The 18326-nt window shown below is 43.7% G+C and overlaps 1 protein-coding gene across 1 annotated transcript in view; it reads left to right on the top strand.

Moving 5' to 3' along the window:
• Positions 1-1764: 1764 nt before the first annotated feature.
• The window catches only part of LOC142027443 (neuronal acetylcholine receptor subunit alpha-7-like), a 70508-nt gene continuing 53946 nt past the window's right edge, over positions 1765-18326 (top strand). The window contains exon 1 of the mRNA XM_075021654.1: positions 1765-1843. Coding sequence (XP_074877755.1) covers positions 1765-1843 — 79 coding nt within the window. The remainder of the gene's footprint in view (positions 1844-18326) is intronic.

Here is an 18326-nt window from a genome sequence, read left to right as displayed (position 1 = left end):
CCCATAGGGAGCAAGAAGAGCAGCAAGAAGACCCAGAGGAGGCTGTGCCAGGGCTCTCCGCTCGCAGCCGGGGCAGCAAACGCTCACGTGGGGGGCCCTGGCGAGCCCTGAAGAGGAGGGCCAGCAGCTCCAAGGACCCTTCCCAGCCCCCCAGGAAGCCACCTCGCTGTTGGTGACACTGGGAGGGTGCCTCAGGGGCCAGCTGGGGCACACACCAGCCCCTTGTGGTCCTGGACCCCAAATCTATTTAGCACTTAATAGAAGAAAATGAAAGCATGAAAACTGTGGGAAAAGTCTTAATATTAACAATGCTGGTGGTGTTGCTAACTGCACCTGTGCTGATTTCCCCCCCTTTTCCTGGTGCTACAGCTACTGTTTCCTCACATGTTTGCTGGGCCCTATGGCCGCTGGGGACAGCCTTGTGAGGGAGGGGGTGCAGCGATGCAGCCCCTGGTCAGGAGAGGTGGGATTTTGATGCTGATGGGTCCTTCTACGTGTGCCAGGTAATATATTGTTGTTCCCCCCCAAAAGCAGGTTCTGCCCAGCTCTAGGTCTGCATCTCTGCAGCTGGTCCAAGGGCAGATGTTTGCAGCCTGGGGGTCTCCAGGGCCAACCTGTGTCCCGCTGCTCATTACCCCAGGCCTAGCCTCCTCCTCACCGCACCCTCTGCCCCCATGTCACAGGGCTCTGCTCTCCTACCAGCCTCCACTGCCTGGTGCAGCCTCGCTACAGCAGCAGCCAAATCCCTCCTCCTGTGCAAAGTCACAACTTGGTGCTGCTCTCTGCATCAACCTAGGGTTGTACCCTGCCAAGGCAGGAGCCCCAGGAAGTTCAACAAGGGGAAGCGCAAAGTTCTGCACCTTTTTTCAGTGGAAGAGAAGTGGGTGAGTGTGCAGAGTAGGCAAAAGAGTAGAAAAAAGGCCCAAAAAATGAATGTCATGAAATGTATTTGAGCCTTCGCCTTGCGTTGCCTTTCACTGGCTGGTGAATAAATTAGAGTGGGGAGGTAGAGGAGCTGTCCCAGAGGAGCCAGTATGTGTGCAAAATTCCACAGTGGGGAGCCAGCAGCAGTGGGCAGCTTGGGAAGAGGGCACTCGGGGCAGTTCCCTGCTTCTGGTGAAAGTGATTGCAGGAAGGGATGCATCAAAAAGAGCAGGAGACTGGTGAGTTTCACCTTCTCCAGCTTCTGCACTATTGAAGCTTCCCAGCCACTGCTGCTGGGAGAAAGGGCAGGTACATGGTAGAGGGACCATGCCACAAGTGCTTACTGCAAGTTGCACTGGCAGCTGAGAGAGAGCAGAGAGGGACACAAACTCATTTTGCTGGGAAACAGCTCTAGAGGCACTCGAGTGCAAGCACTGGAATTGCTGCAGACGTGCTGTCTTGAGTTAGGTACAGTCTGTGGGGATGTGGAAAGCATCTCCCAGGCAGCATGCTCCCCCTTCTTGCAGTACATACACAGCTGTGTGCTGGAACCACTAGCATTTGTTTCTGACCAAGAAAAGGCCCAGAGTGCCTGGGAATGTGAGTCCCAAGCAAAGTAACCAGCCCCTTTGTGTTTGGATTTACTGACCCAGCACAGAGATGATTTGGCTCCTGGGGACTGGAGAAGCACACAACCAAACGTACTTCTCTGTCCTGGTGGGAAGCTGGTTTGATGCCTTATTACTGTAATTGCCAAATCCATCAGTCATTGCAGGCTGTCTCCAAGACTTCATCCTCTTTCTCCCTCTGCTCAGGAAGGATAGTCAGCCTATTTTGACAATGCTCACAGAAAAGTGCTTGGGATTTGTTTATTCTGGACTATGTCTCTGGGCATCCTTGTTCCTGTCTTTCTTTAAAGGTAAGCTCATCTGTGGTTGTCCAATTTGGGGTTTTTGTTTGTTTGGCTGGTTTGGTTTTCTTTTATTTTTTTCTAAACACTAGTCACATCCTACCCCAACTCTGTTTTCAGAAGGACTTGTATCTGCTTGTAGTTTAAACTTTGTTAGGGTCCAGTGCTAGTCCCATTGAGTTCTGTAATCAGTTTGAATAAGTTTGTGGATCTTACAGTGCTGAGCACCTTCTTTTAAGAAAGGAAAAGGTGTGAGGGTTTTTTAAGGAAACATAAGTAATTGTCACTTTCAGAAATGAATTGAAATCATTGTGTTTCAAAAGGAGTATGTTCTTTCTCTCCTTTAAAAATTTAACCTATCTATGGTTTTTTGGGAATGGGAGATTATAACTCCAGGCTGAGCAGGATGGCTGTGAAAACCCTGTAAGTGTGAGAGTGAAATGGTGTTGCTCTACAAAGAAAACTGACCAGAAGAAAATTCTTAACTGTTTACTTTCTATGCATCATTTGGGAAGATTTATAGCTGCAGAAATAGCTAAATTTACTATTTCTGGTTTGTTTTTCTCTTCTAACTTCTCATATGTTTGATAAGAATCCTTCCAGGCAGTTATGGGTATAAGTTGGAAACATGCAATATAAAAAATAATGGGCTTTTGTAGTCTAAGGTGTCACCTGTGAACAAGCTATCTTCTGAAGTTTCAGCATGTTAGAAACCAAAGTAGGAACTGTGTGATTCTTCCAAAACATGGAGGATTGCAAAGCTAACAATAAAGAATTTTTAAATGAGAAGGGAGGTTGAAGTAGCCACAGTTCTGAAAGATGTTCAGGGTTCTACACAAAATATGCTTTTATTGCTCCCTAACAGCTGAAATATACATGTCTGCAGCAACTATAAATTCTAAAACTGAGTATTCCAGGTGTGAGGGGCCATGTCATTTTACTCACGATTTATGCATAGAGAAAGGAGGATTATATTTTTGAAACAGAGAAAGTGGTCCACATATTTCAGAAGCACAGGGGCACAGGAAACTTACATATATGTGATGTTGCACCAGACTATTCATGCAAATAATTCCTCATTAGTTTATCTGAATCTGCAAAACATCTATGCATTTCATTATTACAGCTCCACATTTCAGCTACCTAACGTAGTAATAGTATTGCAGAAAAATATTTCCCCACCATGCTATATTAAGAACCTTGCTATCTTTGTAAGACATTTCTGTGCTACTTCAGGAGCTGAAGTAACAGGCAGGTGATGGCAGCTGGTTACAATATAACTCACTTCGTGTGCAGTCCAATTTTAAGCAGTTGTGTATCCTGTAAATACTGCCTTTTAAATACTGACTAATCACTAATTCATCAGAGGGGATGCTTAGTTTCTCTGAGCGGCACATGAAGACACAAACTGCTTTTATAAATAATTCAGAGATTTTTTTGTTAGGTGCTTTTACCAGCAGTTTACAAGTACGCACTTTTACAGACAAGTGCTAAAGGAGGATAAAATGAACCTCTGATTAAGGTGGTCTGTATTTGACCTCTGCTTTGTGGATAGTTTTTTTTTCTTTTTAAAGAAAAGAAAAAAGGAAAAAAAAAAAAAAGCCCCAGGGATTGTGCAGTTGGGTCAGAAGAGAAAAAAGTCAAGATGATCTTAGCATGTTACCAGTAGCAGAGCCTTTTAACAGTAAGCTCCAAATGAACTCCCCCAGGATTCCTCAGTGCACCCACATGGAAGTCACAGCAAGTCCATCATAACTAACATCACTCTCACATAGTGCTGAGCTGTTTCAACAGAGTTCGTAACAATTTCTCAACTACTGAAAAATCCTTCAGGGCTGTTTAACAGGAAAGTTGTGACAAGGACTAGGTAAAAAAGCAAAACAAAACAAAACATGAAGAACTCAATCATTTTTTCCAGTCCTTTCCACAACTTTTTCTCCAACTTGGCTCTGCTTGCACTACTGCTAGGAGCCCTGATAGACATGTTATTCATGTTAGGTCTTTGAAGCCTTCCTTCCTGAAAAGCCTGGAGCCAGTGATGCTTTCCTGGGACACAGGCCCTAGGAAAAATCAGGAAACTGGTTCTTAGCCTCCCTGGATCCCAGATGAAATTTCTCAGAGCCAGATGTCCCTTCCAGAATAGGTGCAATCCTTGATGGACCACCCAGAGGATGGAAGGACCCTGTGGGTCCCAGCAGCTACATAACAATCTCAGGTGGAGGGACTCAAAACCCCTGCTCCAGAGAGAGATTGGAAAGGAGGGGTCAGACCCACTCCTGCTCCCTTCTCAGAGCATGGTGCAGTTTGGGAACCAGGTTGCAGATGACCCTGCAAGGGAGTTCTCCTCAGAAACGTGTCCCGGTGACTACATGGGCACCTAGCCTCTCTGAGGAGCATTACCTTCAGCTCAGTGCACAGGCACCTGCTAGGTTTGAATATCCAGGGAAGTTAAGCGTGCACTTTCCTAGTCTCTAGTCAACCCATGCATTCTAATTACTGTGCTTTTATGTCCCTTTTTTTAAAGTGAGGCCACTAAAGTGCCACACATGCTGCACAGAGCAGAGTCAGACCTCTTAGTTTGTTTGCTCTGTGCAGCTTGACATCAGGGTTATACTCTGGCCATGTGGCTTTGAAAAGCCTAGCAAAGGCAAAGGCAAGCTGAGGACAGAGCCCCTCCTCTGCTGTCCAGTGGGAATGTAAGTGCTCAGCAGTATGGGACAAATCCTATGGCAGGGGATGCTGCAAGCGAGCTAACCAGCTAAAAGATGTAAATTATGAAGTAACTCAGCCTGACTTGGTATACCCAGCTGGTGCAAAGCAGCTTTTCATTGGCTTACAATACAGAGTTGAATTGCTGCGCTACACTCATTTCATGCCTTCTCACAGATTTGCTGATTTAGATGAGCTCTAGTGATCAAGTCAGAATACAACTGGTGATCTCTAGGACCAAATCCTCACAAAGATACTGTTCTTGGTTCACTTCCATGCAAGCAGGTGCTGTTTCTGCAGCAGCAGTAGCATTGGCAAGACAGTCTCAAAAGGCCAGATTCTGCTGCCAAGCTACAATTTCTCTGATGTGAGCTAGTTAGACTGAGGTGACACGAGTTTAGAGATCTCTGTAGCAGGAAGAACCAAGCCTGGTACTTCAATACCTATATATGGAGTCTAAACTTCAGGCCTTAGCTGGGTAGGACTGATGGAACTGCAGTGAGCTGTGTTAATCAATCTGGTTTACTCCAAAGAGACACTGTTGAACAGATGTGAGAAGTCCTGTGCCTTAATAGAGTACAATGTAATGTCATTGGTAATTTAGGTGGTTGGTGAAGAAGCTCCACCTTTAGATCTCATAAATGTTACCAGACTAGAACCAGGTGTTAAAGTCAGATCCTTTAGAATCTTTCATACTCTTAATTTGAGGTCTGAAGGTTGCATTCACCTCAGTTCCCCACATTCTCTATGTCGATGCTCTGAGTTGTATCACTCCACTGAGTGATATACAGTTTGTCCTGGTTTCAGCTGGGATAGAGTTAACTGTCTTCCTAGTAGCTGGTACAGTGCTATGTTTTGAGTTCAGTATGTGAAGAATGTTGATAACACTGATGTTTTCAGTTGTTGCTCAGTAGTGTTTAGACTATGGTCGGGGATTTTTCAGCTTCTCATGCCCAGTCAGGGCACCTGACCCAAACTGGCCAACGGTGTATTCCATACCATGTGACGTCCCATCTAGTTTAGGAACTGGGAAGGGGTGGGGGGGCAGGGATTCGCCGCTCGGGGACTGGCTGGGTGTCGGTCGGCAGGTGGTGAGCAATTGCCCTGTGCATCATTTGTACATTTCAATCCTTTTATTACTACTGTTGTCATTTTATTAGTGTTATCATTATCATTATTAGTTTCTTCTTTTCTGTTCTATTAAATTGTTCTTATCTCAACCCACGAGTTTTACTTCTTTTTCTGATTTTCTCCCCCATCCCGCTGGATGTGGGGGAGTGAGTGAGCAGCTGCGTGGTGTTTAGTTGCTGACTGGGGTTAAACCACGACAAGTTTCAAAGATAACAATGCAGCCGATGCAAGTTTAAAATAGAAAAGATATGAGGAAGACCTTTGCTTGTTTAGTGGGCACGGTTGACAGCTGGCCTCGATGATCTTAAAGGTCTTTTCCAACCTAAATGATGCTATGATTCTATGATTGTACAAGTAGGTCTTTTCTTGCATATTGGCTAAAAAGATGCTACACGTGCACCTTGCAGAGATTGGAAATTACTGCGAGATGCCTGCCATTACTACAATATCTGGGAGTACAGACACCAAAGTCTGGTCACTCTGGATACTGAGAGCATGCTAAGGCATCACACAAATATGGAGTCAGATGGGATTAAATGTTCTTGTCATAACACATGTCTGTTTATAGGTGTCACTCTGTGATCAAGATCGCTAGTGCAGAAACATGTGTTAACACATATAAGACGGGCAGGCAGAGTCCTAGGCAAATCTCTCATTATTTCCTGTGAGTTACTGTCTGCTACAGTAACTTGCTGTACATGCTTACCTTTTGAGATTGACTTTTCAGTTCAATGAACCAGACTTCATGTTCAATTGCTAATCTTTGTGTCTTCAGTGGCACAGCTCTAAGGCTGCTCTGTGTTATTGTAGGCACAGCTGCAACTGTGGAGCTGGCTCAAGCTTGTGAGAAGTCACCAGGCTCTAGGAAAGATGGAGGTGTTTCCATGCACATTTGCTGATAGTGATCTGGGCTAAATCTTCTTTTGTTAACTCTCCTCAAATCTCACTAGAAAAAGTAGGAAGGTCCAGAAAAAGCACCTGGGCCCTGACTTCACCAGCACCTATTGTTATATGCACATATTGCTATAGCATTCTGCATGTAGGGGGGGATCCAGAAGCAGATACAGTGCATGAGAAAGTAGCACCCATCTGGTCTTTGGGATGATGCCAGATGGTGCCTTGTGAGCCTTCAGCCTTGTTCCAGTGCAGGGGCCTTCCGATGGTCTCAGAGCAGAAGTTCCCATTCCATGCACAGGATTCAGTCCTAAAGACAGCTCCAGACCCTTTTTCTCCATCTGGTTTATTCTCCTAAGACATGTGGAAGACAACATGAGTTAGTAATGGCAGTAACATATTGGATGATTTTGTCAGCAACTGTGAAGTTCCAAGCAGTGAAAGAGGTGTTTTATGTCTCTGTGGTGCAGTGAGAACACTGACCAGCAGCATCCCTTCTCACACCTGCATGTTGAAGTAACTCTTTCCAGAGTCTAAGAATGGGTTACATCAGTCACAAAACAGGAAGTATTTCCAACTGAACATGATGGCTGTGATTTTCAAGGGAACATGTCTACCCAAATACCATTTGATTTTATTGTACATCCTGAACAAAGGGTTAGTACAAAATTTCATTTTTATGTCACAAGCAAAAAGGGAGATATAAAGTCTCTCCAGTTCTAGGGTGTGATTAAAGAAGATCAAAACCCTTTGCATAACTCCTGACATGGTTGGTTGAGGATGCGTACTGCCTAGAGATCCTGTGTAATCTAAGAAAAAGAGCAAATCTGCCTGATACAGGTAGGGCTAGCACTGACAATCAGTAGCATCCATGGGAATGAAAAAGCTAGACAGGAGTTTATTGCTGTTTTGGGACACACTCTGAGCAAATATGGCTTGAAGAAAGAGTTTTTATCAGCAAAACTCCTTATATTGCATTGAGCAAAGCAGGTGATAACAAGGCTGAAACCAGAACCAGATGATGTGTTTGGAAATAACAGTCTTCCCACCTGGGGCCTGCAATTAAATCAGTAAACTGCAATAGAAAGATAATTTGTAGTCAGCATGAGTACTTATGCATGTCAACAGTGAGGTGCAGGTGACTCTGTCCTGCCTTGCTATCAATTGGCTTTGCTCAGTTAGAGAAGCGGTGGTTACCAAAGCACTGAAATGGATGTCTGCAATCTTTATCACCTTCCAGAAATGGATGTCTTCAGTACTTACTGCATTCCAGAATGTTGCAGAGAAAGCCACAGTCTTCATTTCTGTCCTTAATGCAACATAGATTTGGGCAGAAAAAGGACTTGGAGGAAAGAGGCAGGCTTGAGGAGATCTCATTTCACATTGAGGACCTAAACAGCCTAAAACCAAATTGCAGACTGGGCTGACAAGACTGTATGCTGTGATCCCTGAAGCTCAGCTGTGGCTATGTGGAAAAGAATCTCCGGTCACTTAGTTTTCCGCCATGCCAAGAGAGAAAATTAAATTGGAAATTGGGAAAGATATGTCTGTGGTAGCTGAGGTGAGAGAGGATCTGATCTATACATATTCATAGACTGGTAGAATAATTTGGTTGGAAGGGTCCTCCAGAGGTTGCCCAGTCCAATCCCTTTTCTCAGAGCAGGGACAGCTCTATTATGTTGCTTCTTGAGCAGTCAAGCTGGGAAGATCTCCAAGGACAGTGGTGTCCCTATGGTGAGTACCCTTCAGAGAAAAAAAGGCTCCCTGATACCCTGGCAATGCCCCATAATGCAACTTATGTCTAATTAGTGCTATCCCTGTGCACCTCACAGAAGAGTCTGGCTCCTTCATCATAGATCCCTTCCTCATGGCAGCTGAAGACAGCCAAAAGAGCTCCCCCTTGCTTTCTCATCCCCAAGCTCATCAAAGGCATGTCTCTCCATGTCTCATCAGACATGCTGTGCTCCAGCAGCCCCTTGTCTCAGTGGCCTCCACTCGACTCACTCCACAGGGTCAGTGTATATCTTGTGCTGCCGTGGGGTGGCTTTATTAGACACAGAGCTAACTCTGTGTCATGCAGTGGGTCTCACTGATGTTGATTATAGGCTGGCTTTAGAAGAGATCGCTGCTTAGTGTTTTCATCACCTTTGAGTCTGTAGGTTTGGGGGGAAAAAAAAAAAACTTAGGAAGTCATATAATGATGCAGAAAATACATTCTGTACTTCTTAGCCATCTTGTGCTCTTTTTTAAGAATTTCATCATCTTGAGTCTGCAAAGTGGCTGAGCAAGTCATGACAAATGATGGAGTACATTCCCTTGAATATTGTGGAATTTTAGAAAAGTCATCAGCAAACTGAAATCTAGCTTGAGCTTCTGTAACAATAGGGAGAGGAGATAAAAAATGAAATAAATAGTTGTTAGATGGTTTGCAGTTGTCAGTGTTTCAAGTGGCAAATGGACAGCAACTTTGATTTGCACCCATTCTTGTTGACAGCTTCAAGAGCTCTAAGCAAAAGACTTGCCTTTCTAATATAGCCAAACAGCTATCCTGCAGCATGCTGTCTGCAGCAGTGTTTCGTTCAAGGTCTAAGTCTTCTAATATAGTCTCCAAATATATTAGGGTCCCCAGTTTCCATTTACTTTATAATTCAAATTTGTTGGATTGATATCTCAGCTCAAGCACTTCAGCACTCCTGCCATCATCAGATCTACTTACACGTTGCCTGACAATGACAATGAGAGGGCAGGATGAGAGAGAAAAGATAGATCACATGGGAAAAGGTCTGGGGGTAAGGAGAGGAGACATCCTTCTCCAGAGGAGGCCTCTTCATAAGTGGGCAAACCATTTCCCCTTTGGGTCAAAATGCTCTAGCGGACTCAGGAAGTCTGTATGCTGGGGAATACAAGAGGGCAGGCCAGACAGCACAGGATCGCTTTCTGCTTTTCAGGCTAGTTTTGGTCTCTCTTAGAGACCAAGCATCCTGCATCCACAGGCATTGCTACTGTATCACAAGATGACAGCCATACTCCACCTGGACATGTGGGGCACCAATGTTGTTTCAAGTATTTTTGTTTGCACTGACATAATTCAGGAGCATTAGATTGAAGTTGCCAAAGATTTAGATCAACAGAGTAAAGTTAAGACAAAATCAGGCTCCCCAGATCATCATTGTCTGGAAGTACCTCATTTTCACTGTAGTTCATTTCTGCTCTTAGTCAGGATCAGTGACTCAGGCAATGCAGGTTTGGCTGGCAGAGTGCAGCAAGGAGAGCCACATATTTCATATCCCCACTGATCCCAACAAAACCAGGACTCGAGGCCTGTGCCTGAGGAAAAGGCAATAGCATCTAGCACCCTGAAAACAGACAGATCAAGGCTAAACAATGCTCAACTGTCCCTGAGACCTTGTGACATTCAGAGTCTGGGAAAAAAACCCACCTGTAAACTTCATGACACAGACCATGCTCAGCCACTTCATATGCACATAAGCAAATCTGGGCTCACTCAGCCAAAAGAAAGCACTTTGTCAAGTGCTTTGTCAAGTGTCCTAGGTTAGATGTCCACAGACCTTTGATTGGTGTCAAGTCTAATTTGCTCAGAGCCAGTCATTTACCTCATCAGGACAGTATTAGAAGCAGCTTCTGTCTTCCGTGTGGAATAAATTCAGACTCCCTGCTGAGAATTTTCATGCCTCTATTTACAGGTCCCTGTGTCTTTGAAGACCTGGACCACCAAAGCCTCAGACTTCTTTCCCTTGGAAAAAATCCCTTGATAGCAACCACTTCTGCTGCCAAAACCTATAAATTATCACCAGCCAGCTAGTAGCACAGCATCTTTCACATAGATGGGCAGCAAATTTAGCCTGGCCTAGTGAAAGCTCAGCAGTGCTGCTTAAAACATGGCTGAGTTTCATCTATAGATGTTTCATGTAAGTTTTGCTTCCCAAGTGGGAAACTATTTCAGATTTGGAGAAAATGTATCTTCACATTTCCCAGTTCAGGTGCTAAGCACTGAAAAGGAGGACAAACAAGCAGCCATTCAAGACGCAGTCACAACTTCCATCAGGGTAGTCCATATCCCTTTCACTGGGCTCTAACATCATGTTTCACATCATCCAGCATTTGTGTTTCAGATACTGGAAAGACAAACTTGCAACTTTCTCTGCATTCCCAGATCCATGTTGACTTTGGACATTCATGCCTTGCCTGTGCCTTGCAGCCAGGGCAGCTCTCACTTTGCTCACAGGCAACAGCTGAGGCTTGAGAGATGCGGGAAGAGTGCAGGAGGAACCATCACTAGCCTTGACAATTGCATCCTCAGTACCTTTGCTGCTTAGCATTGCTATGCAAGTACAGCTGGCAGGCTGGCAAGGCAAAAGTTCATTGTTCAGGAAACTAGCCATCTCTGGGATCATAACTATTGCCACTGACCAGCACTGCAGAGGGAGAAGGGGAAAGAATCACTGCAATGTCTTTGGGTATACTGGGTGGTTCATTTCCACGGTATTACTGTCTGTTACATTTCCACTCCAACCTGTCCTCTGCATTGCACAGAGAAGTTAATATCACCGCTCTTCGGTAACAACACAGAGGCAATGGCAAGATCCCCTCTGAACTATGAAAAAAGGAACAAGCTTTCTCTGCCTGGTAAAGGCATGTCTGTGACTAAGGAATAGCACTTGGGAGAACTAAGTTTTGGGTTTTATCTTTGCTCTCTTCATGTCTTGGGGACAAAATTTCTCTTCCTAAGGGATGCACTTATCTTCCTCCTCTTCCAGGGTCCTGTTGACCCTGGTATGGGCTTCTTTATCATTATATTGGAACATTTTTGGGGTGGGAAGTGGAGCCTGGAGAACTGTGTTGCACAGTAAACTGAAGATTTCATTGCAGCCTCTATCACTGCTATTACCTGCACTGGGTTTAGGAAAAACACCTTCTTCCTACCTATTTTCTTCTCAGCCCTAACTAGACTTGCCTCTTTGTTATTATCGTTATTATACCTGTCTGTTCACATACGGCTTTCCCAGATCTGAGCTCTCCACGTATGCCTGGCATGTTGTTGAGTGGGCTTTTGATGGGGAGCTGCAGATCCCCTGTGACCCTTTTCAGAGCTGTCTGTGAATGCCGTGCTGATTGCCATGGCTACCTCATTGACAGCACTTGGTTAGTGAAGTTCATAGTGGTTTCCCAAGAAGGGCTTTCCCTTGGTTTACTGGTTTGGGTGCTGAAACATGTAGAGGTGAAGGGATGTAACAAGCTGCTCTGCAAGCCAGTGAGAGTGGGGAATCCAGAAGCCCACTCCAGTACACTGATGACCATATCACTGGTATCTCACTTTTGTCATACAATTTTGTTTCTTTCTGTTGGCTTCCATTATTACTCCTCCCCACAAATCCCAGGATGGCTGGCAAAAGTCACTTTCAGACAGCCACAGCTCTCTCTAACATGTCTAGCAAGGGGAGTCCCCCTCTTCACCAGTGCTCCAACTCCCTCCTCCTGTGCTCCCTTGACATAGAGTATTGTAATAATTACAGTTATATTGCACGGAGTTAATGTAAACTAGCATTACACTAATTAGCCAGTTAAACTAACTAGCCAGTTATGTTTCTGACCTGGAGTAATGAGGCAGTTTAGATAACTATCATACATTTGAGATGTATCCCACTGTTAATATCATAGTGTGTGTCTCTTCACCTTACACACATATCTCAGCCTTTAAAACATCTGCACTAAGCCAGCAGGACCAAAAATATAATCCCATCCTTTCATTATGTAATGACCTATATTCTCTTTTTAGCATACTGTCATGTGCCTAAAATCTTTGAGATGAAACCTTTCCTAGCATACCCTTTAATAACCCTTTCTGCTGGGAGCTCTTTATCTGCTATGAAAGAACAGAAATGACCAATATCAGGAAGATTAGGTCCTTTTTGCTTATGAAAACATGGCATTTCTCACAGTCCTCTGGGTATCTGATGAGTTTTGTGTGTAAGATGCAGAGACAATCTGCATAGTGAGAGCCAAAGATTAGAGTCAAAGATTACCCAGAAGGGAAGTAGATTAAAAAGAGGTTTTAAATGAAAGAGGTATTCAAATACACAACACACAAACACACACACACAGACACAGACACACACAGGGTTGAGGCAGCTGATGTGATTCCATTGTTTCTCATATGACTACTCCTTCCTGAAGGTGTGATGGCATGCATTTTAAATCAAAGGACATTGAAAGAAATAATGCATTTGCAGCCACAGATAAAAGCAACAACACTGCACATAAGAACAAAAGCAGATGGGACACATCTGTGTCTCTGGGGATTAAGGGACATATCGCAATGACATGCTTTACATTCTCTGAAATCTGCAAAATATACAAAATAAGGTGAGTGGTTTTTTTATAGCTACCAAAGCATTAGAACATGCCACATTTTTATAAGTGCTGTTGCCATTCCAATTCTTTATGCCAAAGAAGTTGCCTGTGAAACAACCTGCTTTTTTTTCTGATACTATTCCTGTTACTTCCCCCATAATTCATAATTGCAAATAGAGTGTGTCTGTGTGTCTTCCTGTGATTGTTCTATTTGCATTCCCAAAGAAATAGCTAAAAATCCCTGTAAGAGTACAGTTATAAACTAAAAAGGAAATAAATAAGATTAGAGGAGCTATGGCAGAAGAGTCTGCAGGTTGTTAGGAAAATACTTGGAAGTTTTAGGATTTAGCTCTGATACCCATAGGTTTTCCTAAAGGCTTTTTGCTCTGTAAATGTTTCAATTATAACAAGATTGTATACAAACATTACACAAAAAAATATAACAATACCTCTCAGTATAATGACCTTGTTTTTCAAAAAAGGCCAGAACTCCACTCAATTTGTTTTAGGAAACAGTAAAACAAACAGGCAAACAAACCAACCAACCAAAACAGAGGGAACATGGCAAAGTAACAATACAGGGAGAAAAAAATGACATAGATGTGGTGAAACACCTGCAGGAAGTACAAGGGGGGTGAATAACTACCACAACCACATTATTGCTGCAGTTTAGGTCCTTTTATGAAGTAGCAGGGGACAAAATATTTAAAAGCAACAATGTGATGGCCCAGGAATATGCTGTTGATTTTAACTTACTGTGTTCTGCAAAAAGGTTGTATGTGCAAATGATTCTAGGAACTGTTTTTAAGAAGGGAAGAAAAAAAAAGGCATGTTTTTTAATTCAGAGACATGTTACCATACCTATGTGTGAATATAAAGTGATATTGGAAGAATATGATATTTGGTCTGAAAACCATTGGTCCTTTACCTACCAGTAACTCCCATAATCTTGTATAAATAAAGTAATAACTTGTGTGTAAGGCTCAGACCTCTGCCAAAAGAAATGAGCAACAGCTAGAAAACATTCAGCTAGCAGCTGGCCCAACAAAAAGTTCAAAGATTATGGAAATAAAATCAGGGATCACTATGAACCAGAGGTGGAATGGTCAGTAAATACAGGTACCATGGCTGAAAACCTTTTGGAAATCCATGTCGTTCCACCTACCCTCTCATTAATATTTCATTATTTATTCTTTACTGTGCACAGCAAGCCAGAATGTGGCCCACACCAGGAATGCTCAGTCAAGGAGCTGACCACTTTTGGAGCAAACCTGGGGAACAGGCAAAGGTTGGACTCTTACCTTGTAGCTCAGGGAGCTCTGCATGCAAAACAGCAGGGGGATCAACCAGCCAAGACCAGACATGACAGCACCGCTCCTAGGAAAGGAGGGAGCATCTTGCCTTCCTAGGGATGGCATATAGATAGTCTGTCCAGAGCTAGCTGCAATTTTGACAGCCATTCCTACCAGATGACACTGAACAGCCTCCAACCCCAACAAACACTTCCCTGGACCTGAACCCAAACCCACAGAAGAAACAAGAAATATTATGGTGGCACAGAGGAGAGAATGGGATGATGATCAAGCATGGAAGAGGCAATCCATACCCAGAGGATCCCACCCAGACAGAGAAGGTGGAAGAGGTTTGTTGTCAGCTTGCAGCCATATGCCTAGAGCCCTGTGTCTCCTCAATGGGCCAAGTAAAATTCTAAAGGAATAAACCAGTGCAACCAGTGAAACGATATGAAGCACACAAGGAAGGAGGAAGGGTTTTGCTAGTTTTAGTCAGGTCTTTTTCTTTTCCTTTTTCTTCTTCTTCTTTTTCTTCTTCTTCTTCTTCTTTTTCTTCTTCTTCTCCTTTTTCTTTTTCTTCTCCTTTTTCTTTTTCTTTTTCTTTTTCTTTTTCTTTTTCTTTTTCTTTTTCTTTTTCTTTTTCTTTTTTTCTTTTTCTTATCCTTTTTCTTTTTCTTTTTCTCCTTTTTCTTCTTCTTTTTCTTTTTCTTCTTTTTCTTTTTCTTTTTCTCTCTTTTTCTTTCTCTTTTTCTTTTGTCTTTCTTGTTATTTATATTTTTATTTATTTATTTTTCTCTTTCTCTTTCTTGTTATTTTTATTTTTGTGTTTGTTATTTATTTATTTTTCTCTTTCTCTTTCATTTTTTTCCCTACCCAGAGTTTTGGGGTATTTGTTTTATTTTTAGCTTTGCAGCCAGAGCAGATATCTGAGTTACACCAAGATCAGCATGTGTTAAGTCACCATAAAACATGCAGACCAATTGAGACAGTTCTCCTTGCCATCGCTGGCAATAGGACATGAGTTCAGCCTGAGCTTGAGCTTGGGCATGCACAGCTGCTGACTTGGAGCTGACATCAGCAAGTACCAGCTTGATCTAATTTAATTGCAATGTCTCAGAGAATTCAAACCCCTTTATAGATATCACGAAGGTTCACAGTCAGGGTGAGACACCATCTGTGCAAGCCTCAACAGAGGTGCCTCTCTGCTTCTAGCTATGAACCCACACTTTGTCCAAATACATGGATGCAGTTATTAACATGCTTCTAGGCTTGCTCTGAGGAGGTCTTTGCAAATTTTTTTTTAATATACAATTATCCCATGTTTCAGTCCTAGTCTCTTGGCCTAACCTGTCTGGGACATTGCAACATGTCTGCATTTAATAAACAGGATGAAATCTCACATGCAGACTATGCATGTGAAAGGAAAGACAGAGCTCAGAGTGTAAGCTAACAAGCAAGATATCCTGCTTTATCTCCTGCTGAAATAATTCAAGGCAAGGATGATGCAGGGAAACAAAGGAGGCAAAGGACAGCTTTTCAGATACATTTCAGAAATAAGACCTTAGGGAACCTGCCATCTTCTGTTTTCTTGCTGCAGGTTCTTCCTTCACATCATAGGACTCCCTGATCCAGCACAGAGGATACCACACAGTACCACCCTACTTGGGAAGTTCCCTGGACTCACAGCAATGCATTTGGAGGGACCGACATTTTCTTGTATCTCCTGTGAGGGGAGGTGGTAGCATTCTGCAATAGAGAAATAACTCCTGGGCAGGTTACCTTCCTGTGCAATTCTCAGAAATTCCATCCTAGAAAGAAAGATGAAGTTCAGCTATAGCATGTATTCCCAAGAGATTGGTAGCAGTTTGTAGGTTGTGTTGATCAATCAGTGGGCTTCTTGCAGACTTCTTTGCACATGCAGAAACATGGAAGGAGATTGAGAAAGGTATTTAAGAGTTGAATGTAGTGCACAAATACCTCTGTTGTCCACACAGCTCTTCACAAAACTGCCAGAGGATTGGTTTGCCTTGTGCCTCCCAATTGCCTGCAAACTCCAGGAGCAGTTTAGGGAACCATTTTAGATTATACAGAAAGTAAAGCTTGAGGGACAATCTAGTCCTTGGTCTAGTAACTCTGTGTCTCCTTTGTACTGAGGAGCCCAGCACTGGACCCAGCACTCCAAGTGTGTCTCACCAGTGCTGAAGTAGAGAGGAAGGATCACCACTCTTGACCTACTGGTGAGGCACTGTCTGATGCAGCTCAGGATGCTGGTGGCCTTTGCTGCAAGGGTGCATTGCCACCTTATGGTCAGCGTGGTATCTAGAAGGACCCCCAGGGCTCTTCTGCCAACCTGCTCTGAAGTCAGTGGGCCCCCAGCCTATCCTGGTGCCAGGGTTTACTCCTCCTCAGGTGCAGGACTTTTCACTTCCTTTCATTGAACTTCATGAGGATCCTGTCAGCCATTTCTCCAGTTTTTCAAGGTCCCTCTCTCTGAATGGCAGCAAAACCATGTCCTGTATCAGCCACTCCTCCCAGTTTTGTACCATCTGAAAACTTGCTGGGGGTGCACTCTGCTCCATCATTCGTAATGATGTTGAACAGTGTTGGCCCCAGTATCCACCCCTGGAGTACTCCAGCACTGGCTGGCCTTCAGCCAGACTTTGTGCTGCTGACTACAACCCTCTGAGCCTGACAATTCAGCCACTTTTCAATCCACCTCACTGTTCATTTATCTAGCCTGTAAGGCATAGACAAATGTCTATGAGGATGTTCTTGGAGACAGCGTCAAAAGTCTTGCTAAACTTGAGATAGACATCATTCACTGCTCTGCCCTCAGACTGTACTGAGATTGTAATTTCCTACTGTTTCAAAGATAATCCAGAAACAAGGGGGACACTGTCTGAGGCAGTGGGACATAAGAGGCTCTCTATTGCTCAAAGATCCTTTATCTAGAAAGGATCATGCCCTTCGCCAGTACTTTCCTGTAACATGCATAGGCAAGTAAGTCTGGCATTGCTTTTGGGAGACTGACCTGGCAACCTCAAAATATTGATGTCCAGCTTCCAGCCTAGTTTAAAAGACAAAACAGTGCCACTGCTTTTAGTTAGATTTCTGTGACTGTGGGATAGGCAGTGGTAAAACTTATTCTACCACTACTCCTGAGAGATCCAGACTTCCCCATCACCAGCTAACACTCCATTTAGCACATAGAGTTGTAGTGTCACAATGCATTAGCACAAGCATTAGAGGGGAAAAAAGTAGAAATCTCTCTGGAGTATGAAACATTAAGTATTTGAAGATTACAATTTAAAGAAAAAGTCTATGAAAATATAAGTCTGACTTGTCATCCACCTTGGTTCCTTCTCCAAAGCAGCTGTAGCAGAGAGATGGCAGTGTGACTAGCCTAGCCAGGTCTTTGTGGTACCAACAGCTGCCACAGCTATTTGCCAGGACACCCCAAGGCTCCACTGCTTCTGAATCTATGTAATTTCATGAGCAAAACCATGCAGCACACAAATATGTGGTTACCAATGCCAACTCAGCAGGCTAAGAATAGATCAGCTAAGGCTATGTTAACAGTTTTGGATACAAGAGATCGCAAAGTAATACAATTACATTACAGAGGGGAGAGTTGAAGAACGGGTCGAAATCCAGGCACAAAATTGCAGTACCGGGCTACTTCAGCTCACAAAGTTTAACAGAGAAGGGGGCCTGGCTTCAGCATGTTTGGAGCACACAGTACAAAGACAGCTTTCGGAAGCACACAGCAAAGGGTTATGCTCAGACGTCTCATGGGGGGGCTGCTTTAATGCACCATGACAGCGATGGTGCTAGGGCACTCTAGCAGCCCAGTCAACTTCCAGAGAGTGGTGAAGGGCACTTTTCCCTTGTAAAAGATGAGGCAGCCAGTTTAAAAGGAAGCTTAAAGGCAAATATTACATAAGTACTCAAGATGACAGCAATAGTGCAGGCAGTCATATCTTCCCTAAAGCACAGGAACATGGTGGAGGGTGGAAGGGGGGGGTGAGCAGGTGAGTGGAAGGACAGCAAATTTGCTCAAAACACAGAGTCTCTTTCCACAGAGCAATGTGTAG

Source organism: Buteo buteo, chromosome Z, assembly GCF_964188355.1.
Source record: "Buteo buteo chromosome Z, bButBut1.hap1.1, whole genome shotgun sequence".
Lineage (NCBI taxonomy): Eukaryota > Metazoa > Chordata > Aves > Accipitriformes > Accipitridae > Buteo > Buteo buteo.
This window is presented reverse-complemented; position numbering and strand designations above follow the sequence as displayed.